Here is an 18,622-nt window from a genome sequence, read left to right on the forward strand (position 1 = left end):
ATATCACCTTCATCTGCGCTGTGATATACCTTGACTTCACCTGGATAAAAGAACAGTGCTTTCCCAATGTACCTGAGGATATGAAACTTTTACTTAAGTCTCAATCTGCTGCTCTAAAGGCAAATAGTCCGAATGGAAGACGATGGAATAAGAGAGTGATTAGCATTTGCCTGGCACTATGGGTAAGGAGCCCACGAACATACCAGGATATAGTAGACAGTACCATGATGATCCTTCCAACAGGTCGGCATTTAAGAAGGTACAAAAACAGAGTTCCACAAAAAGCAGGACCACAGGATGAAGTTTTTCTGTGGATGTATCAGGCAGCAAAAAATGCAAATGTTCCTGAGGAGGGATGGGCTGGTGGTTTGATTCATGATGAAACAAAAATTCAACAGGATATTGTACTGAATATGAGAGGTGGCAAGCCTCATTTATTGGATGGGTTGACACTGGGGATGAAGGCAATGATCTGAGAACTGTAGAACAGGAAAAAGTTGAACAAAAGCTAGCAACAGAAGTAATACAGATATATTTCTTGGGATACAATGGCTTCAGATTCCCAATTTGTCATTATCCAACATGTAGGGTGAAAGCTTATGAACTGCAAATCATGATATGGGATGTCATTGCTAGGTTGCAGGATTGGGGATTTTCTGTAGATTACATCTTACAGGATGGTGGTGAAGAAAACAGGCAATTTATAAAATCTCATTTCAATGGGAATCCATTAGATAGTACATACATGGCTGTAAACTTAGTGAATCCAACTAAATCAGTTGCACTGTCCCACGTCTTTTCGCATAATATGAAACAAAACAGAAATGGTGTAACGAAAAGTGGTGACATAAAGGGTCTTCATACAAGGAAGCTGAAACTGAATGGAAAGTACCTTTTGTGGAAACACTGGATCAGTGCAGTTCACTGGGATCAGGAGGTGCACAGCAGACCAATACATCACAAAGTTTCAGATGCTCACTTGTACCCAAATTCAGCAGAGAAGATGCGAAATCATCTGGCAGAAGAAATGTTGGATTCTAATGCTCTGTTCCTGATGAAGAGTTATCAGGCAAGCTTACCAGATGGATCACACCTTAACAGTACAATATAACTGCTAGAAAATGCCAGTAAAATGATATCTATTTTCAGAGATCATAGGCCTGTAAAGATTGTTGATGATGAGCATCTGCAGTATTTGTACCATATTTTGCAATGGTTTACAAATTGGCGTATTTCAGCAAAGAATGATGAAAGCATAGCCAAGGGTGAAAGATCAAAAGGTTTATTATCGATTCAATGCCGTGATGATGTGGAATCTCTGTTAGTAACATTTCCTGAGATATGCAAGAGACATCTTGAGGACTTCCCTCATGGTGGGGTAGTGCCATCAAGGTTTAATACTGACATATTGGAAAATCACTTCTGTCAAGAATGTGGCCTTCACAATGGGAATGCTACAAATTATTGTTCAACGGTCAATTCTGTCATACTGGGACAGTCACTGAAATCTAGAGGCAGAAAATCAAATAGTGGTATTGCTGCAGCTAAACCATTTACTTTTTATGTGAATGAACCTTTAACAAAGAGGAGAAAAAGGCAGGAGTATCTAAGAGTTTAAGTTTGCTGCTTTCATACAGCATGCACCTTAGAAGAATATTTATGTATACTGTTAAATGTAACCTTGTTTGTGAAAAGAAAATGGGTTTAATCAGGGCTGCTGTAGTGTGTCATGTGTGTCTGTGTGATTTGGATTTTTAACGTAAGTTTAAAAAAGTTCAGTCACATCACCATGATGTCTGAAGTGTGGCAGTTTACAGTGATATCAAGCACTGGGGCATCACACCGCAGACATGTAGTATTAGGTCTCACCCAGTCACATTATCTGACACCAGGCTAATACTGATTTCTTAATGCAGAGCGCTGAGTGAGAAAGATGTAAGTACCATTTTTATAAATCTTTGGTATGACTTAGTCAGGGTTCGAACCAGCAACCTACCACATCTGAGGCTGATGCTCTAACCACTAGGCCACTGGAGCAGTCAGGACAGATGTAGAAAACATTTTCAAGAAATTATTCTTGATGCTACAGCGATAGTATAACAGCAGTGGTCTGACTTTAATTGAGAGCTTAACGAAGAATTTAATGTGACTCAGACCTGATTTCAGTGGCATATGGAAAGTTGGAGTCCATAAATAGATATAGAGAAAAGCATATTTACTGAACAGTCCCTGTATGGCAGCAGTCTTTCCAAAAAGTTGAAATTTATGACAGGGACAATAAAAAGCTACTGCCAGCAGTTGACATTTTAAGTTAATAAGGGATCTGCATTTACCTTCCATATCCAGTAAACTGTCCGAGTTGCACTTTTCAACATCATAATTTAGGGCAAACAATTTGATGGGCTGATCACCAGGTGGTAGTGGATATTCCAATCTTTGTAGCAGACTTTCTGTGTCTTTAGATGATGGTACACCCTCACTTAGTTCATGTACAGCTTTGATTAAGTCTCCTGTAAGGTGTTTAGAAAACAAGTATATGTGAACTCTGTATTTTGTTTGTTTATTTATTTCACAAATATTTTGTTTATTTATTTCACAGGCAAATTTAAACATATCACCTGTGTAAAAATAGCAATGTGAAAATTTTGCTGCAAATGTATTTAGGAAAGGCTGTGTTTGTATGCATGTGTTCCCATGCTTACCTGCTCTGACCTTCATCCCATAGTCCCAAGTTTGAGCCTATTGCCTCTTGAGCAGGTCCTTAAAGGATAAAGAGCTGGATGTGTGACTTCATCTTTACATGCCCATATATATGTGTGTGTGTGTGTGTGTGTGTGTGTGTGTGTGTGTGTGATCTTAACAGTTATAAAGATATTATGGGGGGTAGAATAAGAATGTACCCCCATGGTCAATTTCCTTTGCATGCATGCATTTTTCTCAATGATCAGTCATTTTATATATGGTAACATAGTGTGAATCTCAATAGTTTATAAGTTCTGACATAAGGGATATGATCCTTGGGTATTGACACTGACCTATTCGTACAAGTCATCTGCATGTTTTTATTTGTCTCTAAATGGCCATCAATTCTATATATGGTTATATGATGGGGATTTAATTGTCATGATGAGGTTTGTATAATCAGCATTATATATGACACCTCATATGCAAATCTGTACTAACCCATTTTGATCATATCTGTAACCAACTACATAAATCATAATATGTGTGAATGTTTATGCATTTATATTAATTTGCATCCATCCCCTCTCTCTGTCTCTCTCACACTCACACACATGTATAAGTTCTCTTCTGAATTGTGTCTGAGTTGTTGTGGATAACTTGGTGTAAGACACTGAATTCCTGGTGTGAAAATCAGAGAAAGTAAAAGTATGGTATGAAATAAAGATGAAATTACTGATTGAAACATGTGTTGTCTATTCCAAGCATCTTTAAACAGGAGTGTGCATATAAATTGTTTTTTATAGTTTATTGTTAAAAATGTGTTGAAATAAAAATGGTATTGTCACTGGTGATAAACTGATAATATCATTCCTATGGATAGTATCTTAAAGAAAAACTGAGTGATCATGACTATTCATTGACTGCCCAACATGATGCATAATGTTACAAATTTAGGGATTTCAGGACTACATGTATTACTGTCTGAGAACTTAGTATGTTTAGGTAGCTCCTCTCTCTGTCTCCGTCTCTCTCTCTATATATATGTGTGTGTGTGTGTGTGTGAGTGTGTTGAAGTTTGTATACATATACATCCAAATATTGGTGAAAATGATAGAAAGAACAGAAATAAAAGATTTTCAAAGAGAAGGAAGATTTTTTTGTTTTGTTTTATCTTTTCGTCTTTTTTCACATGAGGTCTGTTGTTATTAAAATATAATGTTTAAATTACCTTCTGTTTGTCTGTGTACTTGTGACATAACATAATGATGTGGCATCAGGCTGTGAATCTTCTCATAACTGATAATGAGTTCTCTTCTATCATGGTACACATCAATTGGCACAGGCTTCAGTTGAAAGAAATCACCAGAAGCAGAATGCCATCAAATGGGAAATTGCTTTCCTTTACTGTTCTGAACACCTTCTCTATTTACAGAAAGAATTTTAGAGATAGCATGGAGATTTCATCAATAAAAAAAGTGTCAACATTCAAAATCCTTCTTTTAATATATATCATATCTTCATCATTTTTAATCTTATCAATCAAAAAATCATCGGGGAAACGACCGTCCTGAATGCCCGAAAACGTGTGTATTGTCATTCCGTGCAACTGAGAGGCAGCTATGCCTGTACTGGCTGTCAAGTAAACTGTTTTTCCCATTTCTTTCAGTCTTTTGCTTAAATTGTTAACTAGGAAGCTTTTACCAGTGCCAGCCTGCCCTAATATCATGATATTGTGGCCTGAAATTGCGGCGTGTACGATATCTTCCATCATGCAAACACGTGCCAGCATCAGCAACACTACGATCCCAGTGAAAACACCCGCCATATGTCAATGTATTTCAGCCAATCAAAAACTTAAAATTAAAAATCTAAGCATCATGCGTTATTTTCGGTTGTCCAATGAGAGTGTAGTATTCCATTCAGCGCGTTGTTCTTGCGGGCGCGATCAGGTACATGTCGTGCGATACCGTGGGAAAATGATTTGTCATTCCTTAAAGGTATGATGTTTAGTCAAACTTCTGACAGGGATACACAGTTGAATGCTTGAGCTAAATTTCGGTACCAAATGTATTACGCCACGCGAAATGTAGATGAATAATTATGATTCGTGTTCTTACCGAGGCCGATATCAGGCTAGTATCATAAATTTTGTGATAAAAAACGCGATTCTATATTATTGTCTGGCAGACAAAAACTCACTGTTTGCCACGCCTATATTCATGTAACCTCTTAGTTGACCTCTCCCGAAGATTAAAACTTGCAGCCAGGCGCAAACGCGTGTTTACAAAAATAATGGAGGAAGCAACTAGGTCGAAAGTCGGTAGAAAGCGAAAACTTACGGATTCTGACAGGGAAAAGAATTTTAAAAAAAGTTCGCAGGGAAAATTATGGCAACACGCGCATATGTATTGGTGACCAGCATGATCAGTGGAATGAAATGAAGTCCACTTTAAGCCTGAAAACTAATCCAGAGGTCGCCAAATTCTTGCTGAATAGGTGAGTCACAATTGTGCAATGAACAGCCAATTTGTGATACCGCCATTTATTTCTTATGGTTAATTCTTTATCATATCTGTTAAATTAACATGTTTTATATAAACTGACATTATTCTATTTATCTTGCAATAAAATGTTTCAGCCCCGCATCCATATAGCCTGTACAGAGCATATCGCTTGACACACGTGTAAACCATAACATGTACTGCTGCTATTTTTTGAGGCTACCAAAGGGGAATTAAGGATCATCTTCATTTTCGCAGCAACCATAAAACGTTATTTACAGGCAAGCAATCACTACTGTTTGTTTTCGGTTTTTTTTTTTTTTTTGGTTTTTTTTTATATATAATGTAAATGGTAATGATTGTAAAGGAAAGTAATGCAATACAGTTGAGAACATTTTATGCATGCAAAATTGTGTAAAGTATACAGCATTATTGTGTCTAATGAAACATTTATTTTTCCTGGGTACATTAGTTATGAATTAAATGGCAGTGCAAGGAAAACGGTACGATTCATCAGAAACAGAGGAATCTCACAGAAGACATGGTCACAATTTCTACACCTGGGCCAGTAGTTCATCGGATACCGATTCAAGCTGCGTCTGATATAACCACATCAGAATTAGATATGGCAGCTGTGTAAGTATTACTACAGTTTATTAAAGTTTTATGTATATTTACTTGTTTAAAAATGTTTTGGAAAATGCATATCTAAGGAATTTATTTATTGCATGGAAATTTATAATTTTATATTAGTGAAACAGTTTGCAGTTGGTAAAGATTATATATTTTAAAAAAATATGGTACGTTATTTTCTTTTGACTTGCATATATTTAGACTATGACTTAAAATAATATTTTTGTTGTAAATTATTTGCTGGCATTTGTAAACATAAATAACAAAGATCATGAATCATTTGGGGAAAAAAGAGTGCATAAGTAACTAAAGCAGAAGATAGAAAAGTTCCTTGTGATATTTTTTGCAAATGATATTTGCTTTTTAACTAAATGCTCCTCATCATGCGGTGGGTATTTTAGTTATAGGGCCTCAAGGGAGAATAGTCCTTAACTAAATGAGTCACCCTCTGTAAATCAAATATGACTATTTTTATTATTATTATTATTTGTTGAAGCATTATATCTCATTCATTCCCATCATAATAACCATGATAAATGATAATGCTTTGTTCATGTCAAATGAACTGCTACTAAGACAAACCTCTGTATGATAAATAGAACTAAACTAATGCACGACATCCAAGCAAACCTAACAACTTGCTTACCTCCTACAGCAGAACAACTCGATAACTGCCTGCGTTCATTGCTCGACAAACATGCCCCAGCTACCAAGTGCTAAAAGAGACCACCGTAAAGCTGAGAGGCTTTGGCATTCATAAGCTAATCTATGAAGCCACTAAGAAGAATGTCACAAATATAGTCCATGCAGCAAAATCAGCCCACTACACTTCTAAGATCATGGAAAGTTCCAGCTGCAAAGAGCTCTTCGAGATTACTAACAAGCTAATGTCAAGAACAAATCAACACCACTTCCAACTACCTTCTTTCCAGTCGACCTTTCGGACATGGTTACGATTTTTTTTCCAAGACAAAGTACAAACCAGTAGAGATAAGCTGACATCACAATTTCAATTGACTTGTCGTCACCATACAGTTGGGATACAGAATTTGAGCGGCAACCATTAGCAGCATTTGAACTTGTCTCTATGGATTTCGTACGTACAATCGTGATGAAGAGTGCACCAAAGCCATGTAAACTTGATCCAATTCCAACATCACTGCTGCTTGAGTGCTTAGATCCAGTATTGCCTTCACTAACTGATGTTATTAATACCTCTCTCTCATCCGGGGAATTCCCATCATTTTTCAAAACTGCCATTGTAAAGCCTCTGCAGAAGAAACCAACACTAGACCATGACTATTTAAAGAACTACTGCCCAGTTTCTAATCTCCCATTCATATAAAAAATCTTAGAAAAGGTTGTTGTATCCCAGCTTGTGTCTCATCTGAATTCAAATAGTCTTTTTAGCACATACAATCTGCATATCAACCATGCCACAGTACTGAAACTACTCTTCTAAAAGTAGTTAATGACATTCTCTCTGCGTTGGACAGCGGAAAGATTATAGTCCTCACCCTCCTTGATTTTTCTGCAGCATTTGACACAACAGACCATGATATATTACTTCACCGTCTCCAGTATGTATTTGGCATTCATGATACAGCCTTACTGTGGTTCAAGTCCTACTTGGTCAACAGGACACAAATCATATTTGCAAATGGAATAACACTCCAGCCCAGTTGATCTATGTTGTGGTGTTCCACAGGGGTCTGTTCTTAGACCTGTTCTCTTCATTCTATAGACTCAGTCGCTCTCAAGTGTCATAGATCATCATCCAGTGTCTCACCAATTGTACGCTGATGACACCCAAATGTACAAATCTAGCCACCCAACTTAAGTTGGTTCTACCGTCCAAGGTGTAGAGAAGTACATTTCTGATGTGAAATCATGGATTACATGTAACAAGCTGCAGATGAATGATGATAAAACTGAGGCCATTCTGATCACAACACAAAGACTTTCTCATTCACATCCTTTACCTCAAACAATAAATATCAGCAACGCCAACATTAAATTCACACAATCAGTATGAAACCCAGGTGTTTTTCTCTGGACAGTACTCTCACATTGCACCAACATGTCATGAACATATTCAAGGCTGCATATCTTCAGCTGAGACACATTAGCTCAATTTGCAAATATCTTTCAGTTGATGCCACTAAAACACTTGTGTTCATTAGTACTTTCAAGACTGGACTATTGTAACTCAATTCTGTCTGGTTCATCTCAATATCTGCTCCAGAAACTTCAAAACACAGCTGCTCGGATCATGCTTAGAGTACCACGATCAGATCACGCCTCCCCGCTGCTCTGTACCCTATACTGGCTATACATTTGATCCAGAATCAAACACAAAATTTGTTCTCTGTGCTACATTTCAGTGTCAGACTCTAGTCCAACATACCTATCCAACCTCACCCATGTGTACACACCAGCAAGATACTTAATCCTCTTCTGACAATCGTATACTCATTATTTCCACTATGAAAACAAAGTCATATGGACAGCATTCTTTTGCATACCAGGGCCTAGAAACGTGGAATGAATTGCCCACTGAACTTAGACACAAAGAAACGGTGATCCCATTCAAGAGTGCTCTCAAAACTAGCTTATTTCAACTGCAAGAACAAACTTAAAGACCTAAAAATGTTTCCTACCTTAAATATTCTTAGCATGTTTTTTTATGTTTTCTAATTTCATGGTGCTTGTTTTTGTAATCATATCATAATACATGTTTTTTTATATATCTTATAGGTGTTGTCTAATGTTGTAAAGTGCTTAGAGCTTCTAAAGATTAGGCGCTATACAAAGTCCTCATTATTGTTATTATTATTAATTTCAAAATTTGGTTTTTAGGCATTCAGCCTTGTCTGGAGTTGAAGAATTTCAGGAGAAGGAAAATGTTATGATGGGAAAGTCTACAAGTTTTATCAACCCATTTAAGTAAGTCAACTAACACCAATAATTATGATACATACATAAAAGGAGAGTATTTGTGTAGTAAACTAAAAAAACAACCATTGTGATACATGCATGATATATGTAACCTAACACTAAAAAACAATGGTATATATATATATATATATATATATATATATATATATATATATATATATATATATATATATAAGTGGATGGTATTTGTGTATGAATGAGAAAGTTGCTCCTACAAAAGCTTTCTTTTCTCTACAAGTTACAAATGTGTAATTACAATATATCTTAAATATAGTATAGATGCATAATTGAAATCATGAAGATGGCTGTCATAGGAAGGAAATGAATACATTGTATTATAAACACAAACCACACTAAGGCGATAGATAGGGGCCATCCATTTAGTACATACACATGGGGGGTCTACTGATATGTACATACGCATAGGAAACGGGGATACACATAGGAAATGGGGGGGGGGCCTCGATAACAATTTGTCTGATATATAACCTGTTTGACAGGGTTCAGTCAGCGTTTTTAATTATAGTGGACACTAGACAAACTTGTTAAAGTTACGCAGCTTATTTCTTTCATGCAACCAGACATTCAACATCAGTGGACTGTTTTATTAAACACGTTAAAATTATTAATCCTTGATCATTTCTGCGTGGATTAAATATAGGCCGTTCTATAGAATTTGGGTGGTGGTGGTGCGGCAAGCGTACATACGCAGGTGGGGTGTGTGTAAAAAAGTATGGATGTGTACAGGGATGGGGGGAAGGGGCCAAGCTTTGCCAGATTTTTGCGTACGTACTAAATAGATGGCCTCTGAAGAATTTTCTGTTTTCACTTACCTATCCAAGTGATCTAAACAGCCACTGATGCAAAATTATATTTTTCTGATTTTTTTTAAATCATACTTTTTCTTTTGAAAGTAACAACTTTCCCATATCTGGTGCGCTTTCACCCACACAAAAAATTTATAAACATTTCCTACCAACCTGCCAAAATTTGAAAGCTTGGTATGAGAGGGGAATGAATATTATTATGTTTTTTCTGGTCTTACAATGGAAGTTTCTAAGAGTAACTTTGAAGCAGATGACCATATGTCAGATGAAGATTATAAGCCAAGTTTAAATCTTTCATTCATTTAATGAAAATTTTAGTATCTTTAAAATAAAGAATTTTTATGTGATTAAAATGTTATCATGTATTTAACTGTGTAACAGATAGTGAAAAGATAATGAAGCTACTATGATACTGCCTGATAATATCATTGGAAAAGTTTTTCATCAGAATCTCTGAATATTTATATGAAATCCGACAAATATTAGATTTGTATACTAAAACTTCATAAGATATAACCTTCTCTTCTTACAGCATTTTATGAAATGTCATAAATATTTCATTTTTATCTTCAAGACCAGACAGCAACATTTGTTTGGAAGATGTTAAAGAAGAAGACGACACAAATGATGAGGATGATGGTAGTGATCAACCAGAAATAGAAGGACCTGATATTTGGCGTATTCATACTGTGAAAATACCTTTCACTTTGTTGGTTTATAGTTTATTACAGTGCACTTCTTAGATTCATCAGATTTATCAATATTTCTTTTACTTTTACAAAGATACATTTACTCCATTACCAGCAAAACTGTTAGATGTGCTCTGAAATATATCAGAGTTTGCAAACTGGAGGATGTTACTCACATTATATTACTATACATGTTGTCATCATATCAGTTAACTAATGTTCCTGAATTGTTAGACTTGTTTATGCATACTGTACTGGTGGTCATACATATATGTTAGCTGTTAATGTCAGTGGGTTCACATTTACTAAATGGCAGAATAAAAATAAACTTATAGGTAGGTAGAAGTCCCTGTTTATTACACAAAACTGTCACACTAAATATAAAAAAGAACTCTTTATGGTATGTAAAATAAATCAGGTTTTATATGTATCTAAAGGTTTGTGTAAATGGACATTGTGTCAAGAAACGGTGTTCACAGCCTCTGCTGAATAGGCAACTACATGGTGGTGATTTACTTTTGGCATCTACCATACTAATTAATGTCTGGCAGTACCTTTCAGAATATTGTCATGTTTTTAAAATTTCTGAAGCTACCTATTTTAAGTTTTGACATTTCATAAAATTCAAAGGACATATTTAATTCCTTCCATTGATCAATATTGGATTGACCAGCAGGAACACATATTACAATCATTACACTGAAAGGAAGTTGTAATTCTTGGTAAGTCAAATTTCAGTTAATATAGCTAAACCTCAAAGTTATCTGAAACCTATAGCTATATCCAAGATATACATGTCCTTTAAAATTCCAAATATCATGAAAACACCGTTAACCCAAGTAAAAAAACATAGCGATTGGTGTTGTTTTATCGTCATGTTCAGCACTTGGTTTTGATATCAATTGTAATCAGTATTATTGTACAAAGATGAACGAAGACAAATCAAGGTGTTCAATGTGCTTACCTTGTTGCTCAGGATCTCTTAACATTATACAAAATATTTTGTATCTTATCTCATTTTAACACTTTGACTTGAAATTTGATCATTCGGCTTCTAAGTGTATTTTGAAATTTAGGTGGGAAAATGAAATTTAGGTGGGGAAAGCTGGATTTCAGCATTTAGTCATTAATTTCAGGCTAAATCCCAGCTCTGATCATTGGTTACTCAAAAACAACATGGCAGTTGTTATTATAAGATAGCTATTATTATTATTATTATTTATTAGAAATGCATATATGAAACTTAGGGCGAATATGAACTGCATCCTGGTATTATGGGGATGGTAGAATGGACAGACCTGGACATTCAGCCCAGTATTGCACATATATATTCATGGAAAATTGCAGCTAGAAAATTTTGTGCATCATAACAATGGACAAAAAAATGACAGACAGGAAAAGCACAAACTAAGAAAAGGCATGCTTTGTAAAAGGGTTGAATTTCTTAAAGAAAATAAAATAAAAATTGTAGAAGTCGTCACATATTCACATTTACAGATTACTGCGCTGATGAATAAGTTGGCTGTTGCTTAATTACTCTGATATAATGAAATGACCCGAATGTATGTGCATGTTTATTTTCTTGATAAACAACAAAAAAAAATATTGATAAAAAATTTTAATATAAAAAATGTGATGTATCAACATGTACTGAATGCTGGCCAGAAATATACATCATCCAGAGTAATACCTAATATCGAAATTCAATCTAATGCCACTTCATGAAAATAACTTGTATCCCTCTTTCATTATGTACATGAGATTTGACTGATAATGAACTGAAACTCTAATGTCCTTTGCCTATCACATCAATATTGGTTTGTGCTGCATGCGTGCACTAACAGTGATAAATGCTATTAGGTTTACATTAGAAAGATAACCACATTCAAACAATCACAATAAGTTATATTCAAACAATCACAATAAGTTATATTCAAACAATCACAATAAGTTATATTCAATCACAATAAGTATATATAATCCACATTACTCATAACAGGTTATATATTTGGTATCATGACAAACAATTTTGTCACCATTGACTCCTTAAAGTAAATTTGTTGTGCATAATTACATATACTATATATATATATATATATATATATATATATATATATATATATATATAAGTACCTAGCTACCCTAATATTAAAACAAATGCAATCTGAAACACACATGGGGGTGGGCTTAAGTACAATATCTGTTTCTGTGTAGTAGTTTGTTTAGGTGATGTACTAAAGTTTGTCACTGAGCAAATGGTAATCACTTTAGTCAAAAGCATATAAACCAACACAGGATAATACAACATCAATGTAATGGCTAGTATTTTGGACTGGGATGTCTGTAATCAATCTGTTATAGTAATGGTAGACTAGTTCCTCATATAAAAGTCAGTTTTATGACTTTTCTGGAACAATGCATAAACTGTGTAAAATAACTCTCCATTAATGTCAAGATGGAGACTGATGGACAAGTCACTTCTGGATGCAATGACAATGACTTCAGCAGAGTCCATCTATAACTTTGAAACAAACTTCTGAGAATTATATAATATAGTAGCAATAGCTATAATGTGGAGAGAGAAAGAGTTTTCTATGTATGCCATAATTATCCTTAGATGATATGTATCAGTTTTTGATACTTGACTATTAAAGTTATGTCTGTACGTGCACATTTTTAATTATACAAGTTTAGTAAATTTCATAATATATAACAGTTAGTTTTACAGTGTATGAAGTTGTGTATATTCATTCAGGTTTTCATATAAAGGGTATTATTATTTCTGTGGTGAATGAACACATTTCAAAGAACTGAAAATTTGATGCTTTAATTGGTGTCAAGTATGTTTGATTTAGTTGTAATCAGATGGCATTTGATGCATATATGTGATATATCATCCAGGGTCGCTTTTGATGAACTAGTATTTTAGTCTTAAAATTTTTTTGGAAGTTTCTGGAGCCATTTTGTTTGTATTGAACTGCCATAGTTAACGAGCAGTATTATGCTTGATAGAATAGTATCATAGTGTTTGTAGTTCTGTTGATATTTACAAACCGATCTGTATTCATGAAACACTACAATAAGTTTTCCTTTCTCAACTCAGTATGAATATGTGTTATTTATCATTTGACTTGATGTGTATATGCAAGAATACAATCATGTTCACCCTCTACTGTTGTGCCTTACATCCTTTGCATCCCAAGACAATGCTAGTCAACTTTAATTGTTCCTATTTTTTAAATAAATTTTCTGTATAATACCAGTAGTATAATACCAATAAATGGTCTCCTCACAGTTGCTTTTAAAACAGAGCCATACATATAATCATTCTTTGGCGGATAGGTAGCTAATAAAATGTTAACAAAACTTGTTTGTGCAAAATAAAAATTGCATAATCAAAAGAAATGCTTTATACAACTTAAATAAAATCGCGAGTTCCTAAGAAAGAGAATCCTACCAAGAAATTAATATCTAAAATCAGGTACTAAATATCTAATATATTTAAGGACAAGTATTCAAGTAAATCTCAGCCTGGCTGTCTACTTTTAAAAAGAAAAACCCTTGTTGTCTTCTGCTTTGCCAGATGGAGTATATATATATATATATATATATATATATATATATATATATATATATATATATATATTCCAAGAACTTTGCTCATAAATAAACTTAGTTTCTCCAACTTTGTTAACACACCATACAAAATATTTTGAGACAGATACACATACAAGAGGTTGATCTATTAGCATACTTTTCATCACCCCTCAACCATCTAGATTTTTAGCTATTTACATCTGTAGCAGACACAAGTAAATACGTAAGCCAAGTTATGCATTTGATCTCCAATGCAAATCTAACTGTGACAGGCAGTCAACAACAAGCCAACCCATTTCCAAGCCTAACTCAAAGTAAATCTCAACCACATTACAGATTTAGCTTCTGTGTGAATTTATAAACGATATGCTTGTGATGATTAGGTTCATGCCTTCTACCTTAAAAATTAGGAAGGTGTCAAAATACGAAACTATCTAGTGAGACCTAATACAGCAATAATATCAAATGTTTTTATTTTTCTATTTTCTAATGCATGAACTTGAGTAACTGGTGTTGACAGGTCACCCAATTGCCCTCATTCATATATTTGTATCAATGTGCTATATTTATACATAATAGCACATTGTTCCCGATGCTTATTGTGCAGTACTTCCAACATGTAACAATTAATACTCTTTTCTTTATTTCCTTTTTCTAAGAGCAGCATATAAAGCTATATTATATTTAGGTAATTATTCTTATTTTAATACAAGAGTACAATACCTGATGACTTTATATAAAGTGAGAGGCAATAATAGTACTTGCCTAATATGTGTTGAATCTGCTAACTATATTACAAACTTGCAGGGTTCTTTTAATTGGAAAAATTGGGTGAGAAAAATAATCTAAGTCAGTGTTTGTACCAAGACAATGAAATCCCAATCTTTGATTGGGATTTTCTTGTCTTGGTGCAAACCCCAATATAGATTCTATTATTCACACATCATATCACTGGAAAGATCACCCAAGTCTTCCTTGAGTAAAGCCACAATACTGGCCAAAACAATCTGGGTATTTACCCCTAATACACCATACACAGCAGCTTGGAATGACACGTCTGTTGCCAGCACCAAGGTATCCGTAAGTCTATAAAATAAACTGCCTATAAGCAGCATGCCTTTTCCCCCCAGTTGTAATCGTTATCTTCTTCTGCTGTCAGAACAAAATTGCCTATACCTCTGTGCAACAAGGAGCACGACTTCGTCTAAAAGAACCAGGTCAAAGTCCTGCAGAAATTATAAAAAATTGTCAGGATAAAATATTCCAAAAAGATAAAAGCATTAAATGTTCTGTGGGAAAAAAATGATTCTTCTATTATGTAATGAAGCAAACATAAAATGATAAACAAGTGTTTCAGTCAGCTGCTTAATTCACTAATATTAAATTATAAATAACAAAAATATTAACTCTGGATAGGCAATTGAGTCAGATTACAGTCACGAGACTTATGGAAAGTAGAATTGCAAAGACAATTTACCAAAAAATTACTTAAAGGAAGCCTTGAATAGCAGTTTGGCATTATTTGTTTTGCAGCACTGCTTTTTGTCATCAGTTGGCATTTCACAGCAGTTACTACATATGCACCAACCTGGTGATTCACCTCTTGGTCTTGGATGGTATCATTGTTGCTCCGTTGATGAGCCATTTATCATTTCAAAGACTATGTTGGGGTGTTTTTGGAATATTTGAGCCTAAAGTTTATCTTTTCCTTCCTTTGTCATTTTGGCTATATGTTCCTATAAGAAATGAATTCAACAATTTAAAAAAAAACTGACAAAAAAATAAATCATAAATTTACAAGTCTTAATACAAAAGCTAACTGTAATGGGTAACAAAAAGCATGTTTACCTTCAACTGATGATCCCTGGCTTCAGCTGTAGTAGCCACTTTAGTCCTGCTAAGTGATGGTCCTTGATTTCCTCTTCCTCTCCTTTGCCTTGTAACTCTTCTGTTACCCCTACTTGACTCCCTTCCTGTACTTCTTCTACTTGACTCTCTTCATGTACCCCTTCTACTAGACTCACTTCCTGTACCCCTTCTAGACTCCCTTCCTCTAATACCTCTTCTTCAAACATCTCTTACTTGATGTTGGTCTGGGCTGTCAGTACTGTTATGAAGTGATGATGTCTGAGATACTGATACACTTCATGTTATCTGAAACCTATAATTAAATCATATGTGATAAAAGGCAGAAAAATCACAAGATTTTCAATTGTAATATGGGGGGGGGATTATTAATTTTTATGTTTAATTGCACTTTTGTCGAAGCTAATACTTCTATTACATAACAATGTACCACATGTTTCTAACTGACAAAGCCATGAAATGGATATTTATTTAGAATGGAGCTTGCCCACAACACTATTATTATTACTATTATTATTACTGAAGCATAAAAACATACGCAAATCACATCGAGTATCGGATACGTGAGCCTGAGGTGGTGATGCAAATTTACAAGATAACCAACTTCATTCTGAGCCAAAGAGGCGACTTTAGCGAGATCTTTTAATAGCGGTTCTGACGGCAATGATACGAATTATCATATTTTTATTTAGTTTATCTTGCAACGTAACACAATCTCACAAACACGACAAGTAATGCTGAAAGGGAATTTTAAGAATTGCCCCTTATAGGAACCCCTTATCGTCATGATACTCCATCATATTGCCTTTTTTGCCTACTTCTTGTAATTTGTTATATACAATGAGAAATCTATAATCAATACATATATTGCGTGTGACTATAAAGAACTAAGGAGAAGGACAGACGAAGAAATATGAAGAATAAAGCAATAATTACATCAAAAGAAAAACACGTTTACCTCGACTTCCATATTTCTTGACACGCACCGCGTGACACTGCGACTTCGGGTAATATCGGTAAATTCCGTTTCCGCATAATTAATTAGCAATCCATATAATACGTGACTAGAAAATCATTACATTTTCATTGATTAAACTGACAGTTGTACATTTTTTGAAATTGAATGACGTGTAATTACTCATTATTTGTACTATACTTTTCATAATATCATTCATTCACAAGAACAGAAAAAGTCGAAAATCTTAGGTTGTATGCCTTTAAATGGGTCGCAGGAGAAAAGAGAGAAATGTCCTCCCTTGTATTTATTATATATAGTACCACAGGTGCTCAACGCGAGCCTGATGTTAAGAAAAAACCCAATCATCTAATGGAAAAAAAATCATACAGAGTGACAGAAATACCTTAGATTACCCCGATGACCAGTTCTGACATAGGACCCTCTCTATCATAATATCTCTGTGACAAAAATACCTTAGATTACCCCGATGACCCGTTCTGACATAGGACCCTCTCTATTATAATATCTCGGGGGACAAAAATACCTTAGACTACTCCGATGACCCATTCTGACATAGGACCCTCTCTATCATAATATATATGATATTATGATAGAGAGGGTCCTATGTCAGAACGGGTCATCGGGGTAATCTAAGGTATTTTTGTCACTCTGTATGATTTTTTTCCTTTAGATGATTGTTTTTTTTTTTTCTTAACATCAAGCTCGCGTCGAGCACCTGTGTATAGTACATGTATGACCGGTCGATTGTAAGCAACGATACGAGCCCCTGTGGTTTTAACAGCTGGCCATAATGTCATTATAGTTCATTTGTGCATGAAATATCATTCTACATTATTACTATTTTCTCTTCTTTTTGTTAACTTTGTTTGCAGATTAGTGTCGATTTCAGCTGATTTTGGTAATTATATGGACTTTTACAAATGGGCCTTGTCACCTGATAGTCGAAAAGATGTTCACATGACCATTCCTCTGATAAAGGTGTGTTGATGAGTCAGTAGCTAAGGACAAGCTGAGAAATGTAATGCTGCAAAGGTATATTTTCCATTTAATATATCATAGATGACTCGTATCAGCATCCATACTAGAAGTATGAGTGTGACTGACTATCCCATAGTCTGCACGAGACAGAAAAAGCTATCTAAAGTTGTCTGCGACATCTCATAACATATATGCTATACATTAATGTGTATAAGGGGAAATATTATTCATTTTTTAATAGAGTGGGAACATTTTAATTTGTCATAAAAAAATGGCACATGTTCCTTTCCTTAAGCTATGGATCGGCATTTTGAATTATGTATTACTTTTAGCATTAACATGAAAAATTTGCAATATTTTTGTGATTACTCCAATTTACAATACACTAAATTGTTTAACCTTCTATGAGCAACAATTATTAATTTTTTCTACAAACACTAAAGGCATCACGTGCTGCATTTCTGGATTAAACACATTAATTCCATTATGTCTTAGATATTTCACTTTGAATTGTTCGCTTGTAAATATAAGTTATTGCACACATATTGTATTATTATGTGCAGTATTAATTTTAATCTTTATTTGGGGGGTATTCATAGTGATGATTTAATATCATTTAATAATCAGCTTTACATGCTGGGTATGCAGATGAGTTTGAATGTTTATAAACTGCTGTTGCTTTTAACTACTGCTGTTCTAGAATAATTGATAGTCTCTGTATCAAAAGTAGAGCAAACTTTTACCAAAAGTTTGGAGTGAAAGCAATTTTTCATTGTAGATAATAAGTAGAGAATGAGAGAGAGAGAATTCACAGTCTACTAAAGAATCGTACAATTGCCTGTCACGAAAATATATCATGTGTTAATTATACCAGAGACAAAGAACTCTTTCGTCCTATGTCCAAAAAGC

General features: G+C 34.5%; 1 protein-coding gene and 1 long non-coding RNA gene across 2 annotated transcripts; one reads left to right on the forward strand and one right to left on the reverse strand.

Annotated features, from left to right (window-relative positions):
- The first annotated feature begins 4,985 nt into the window (after nucleotides 1-4,985).
- Nucleotides 4,986-13,463, forward strand: LOC149786954 (uncharacterized). Its single transcript, XM_089977505.1, has 4 exons — nucleotides 4,986-5,181; nucleotides 5,659-5,822; nucleotides 8,679-8,765; nucleotides 10,179-13,463. The coding sequence occupies exons 2-4, from the start codon at nucleotides 5,728-5,730 to the stop codon at nucleotides 10,345-10,347; spliced, it is 351 nt and encodes a 116-aa protein (XP_089833631.1). The 5' UTR covers nucleotides 4,986-5,181; nucleotides 5,659-5,727; the 3' UTR covers nucleotides 10,348-13,463.
- On the reverse strand, nucleotides 10,519-16,750 carry LOC149786955 (uncharacterized). Its single transcript, XR_016425050.1, has 3 exons — nucleotides 16,715-16,750; nucleotides 15,739-16,051; nucleotides 10,519-15,116 (listed from the first exon to the last, which is right to left on the reverse strand). It is a non-coding gene; the product is annotated as an uncharacterized LOC149786955 (long non-coding RNA).
- Between the last annotated feature and the right edge of the window lie 1,872 nt (nucleotides 16,751-18,622).

Source organism: Sinohyriopsis cumingii, chromosome 12 (assembly GCF_028554795.1).
Source record: "Sinohyriopsis cumingii isolate HCF-2022 chromosome 12, ASM2855479v2, whole genome shotgun sequence".
Classification (NCBI taxonomy): Eukaryota; Metazoa; Mollusca; class Bivalvia; order Unionida; family Unionidae; genus Sinohyriopsis; species Sinohyriopsis cumingii.

Excerpts from the sequence above, each read along its gene's own strand:
- LOC149786954 (XM_089977505.1), top strand. The coding sequence starts at position 5,728 with ATGGTCACAATTTCTACACCTGGGCCAGTAGTTCATCGGATACCGATT. Across the intron at positions 5,823-8,678 it reads GAATTAGATATGGCAGCTGT|GCATTCAGCCTTGTCTGGAG; the intron begins GTAAGTATTACT and ends TTTGGTTTTTAG. Across the intron at positions 8,766-10,178 it reads AGTTTTATCAACCCATTTAA|ACCAGACAGCAACATTTGTT; the intron begins GTAAGTCAACTA and ends TTTATCTTCAAG.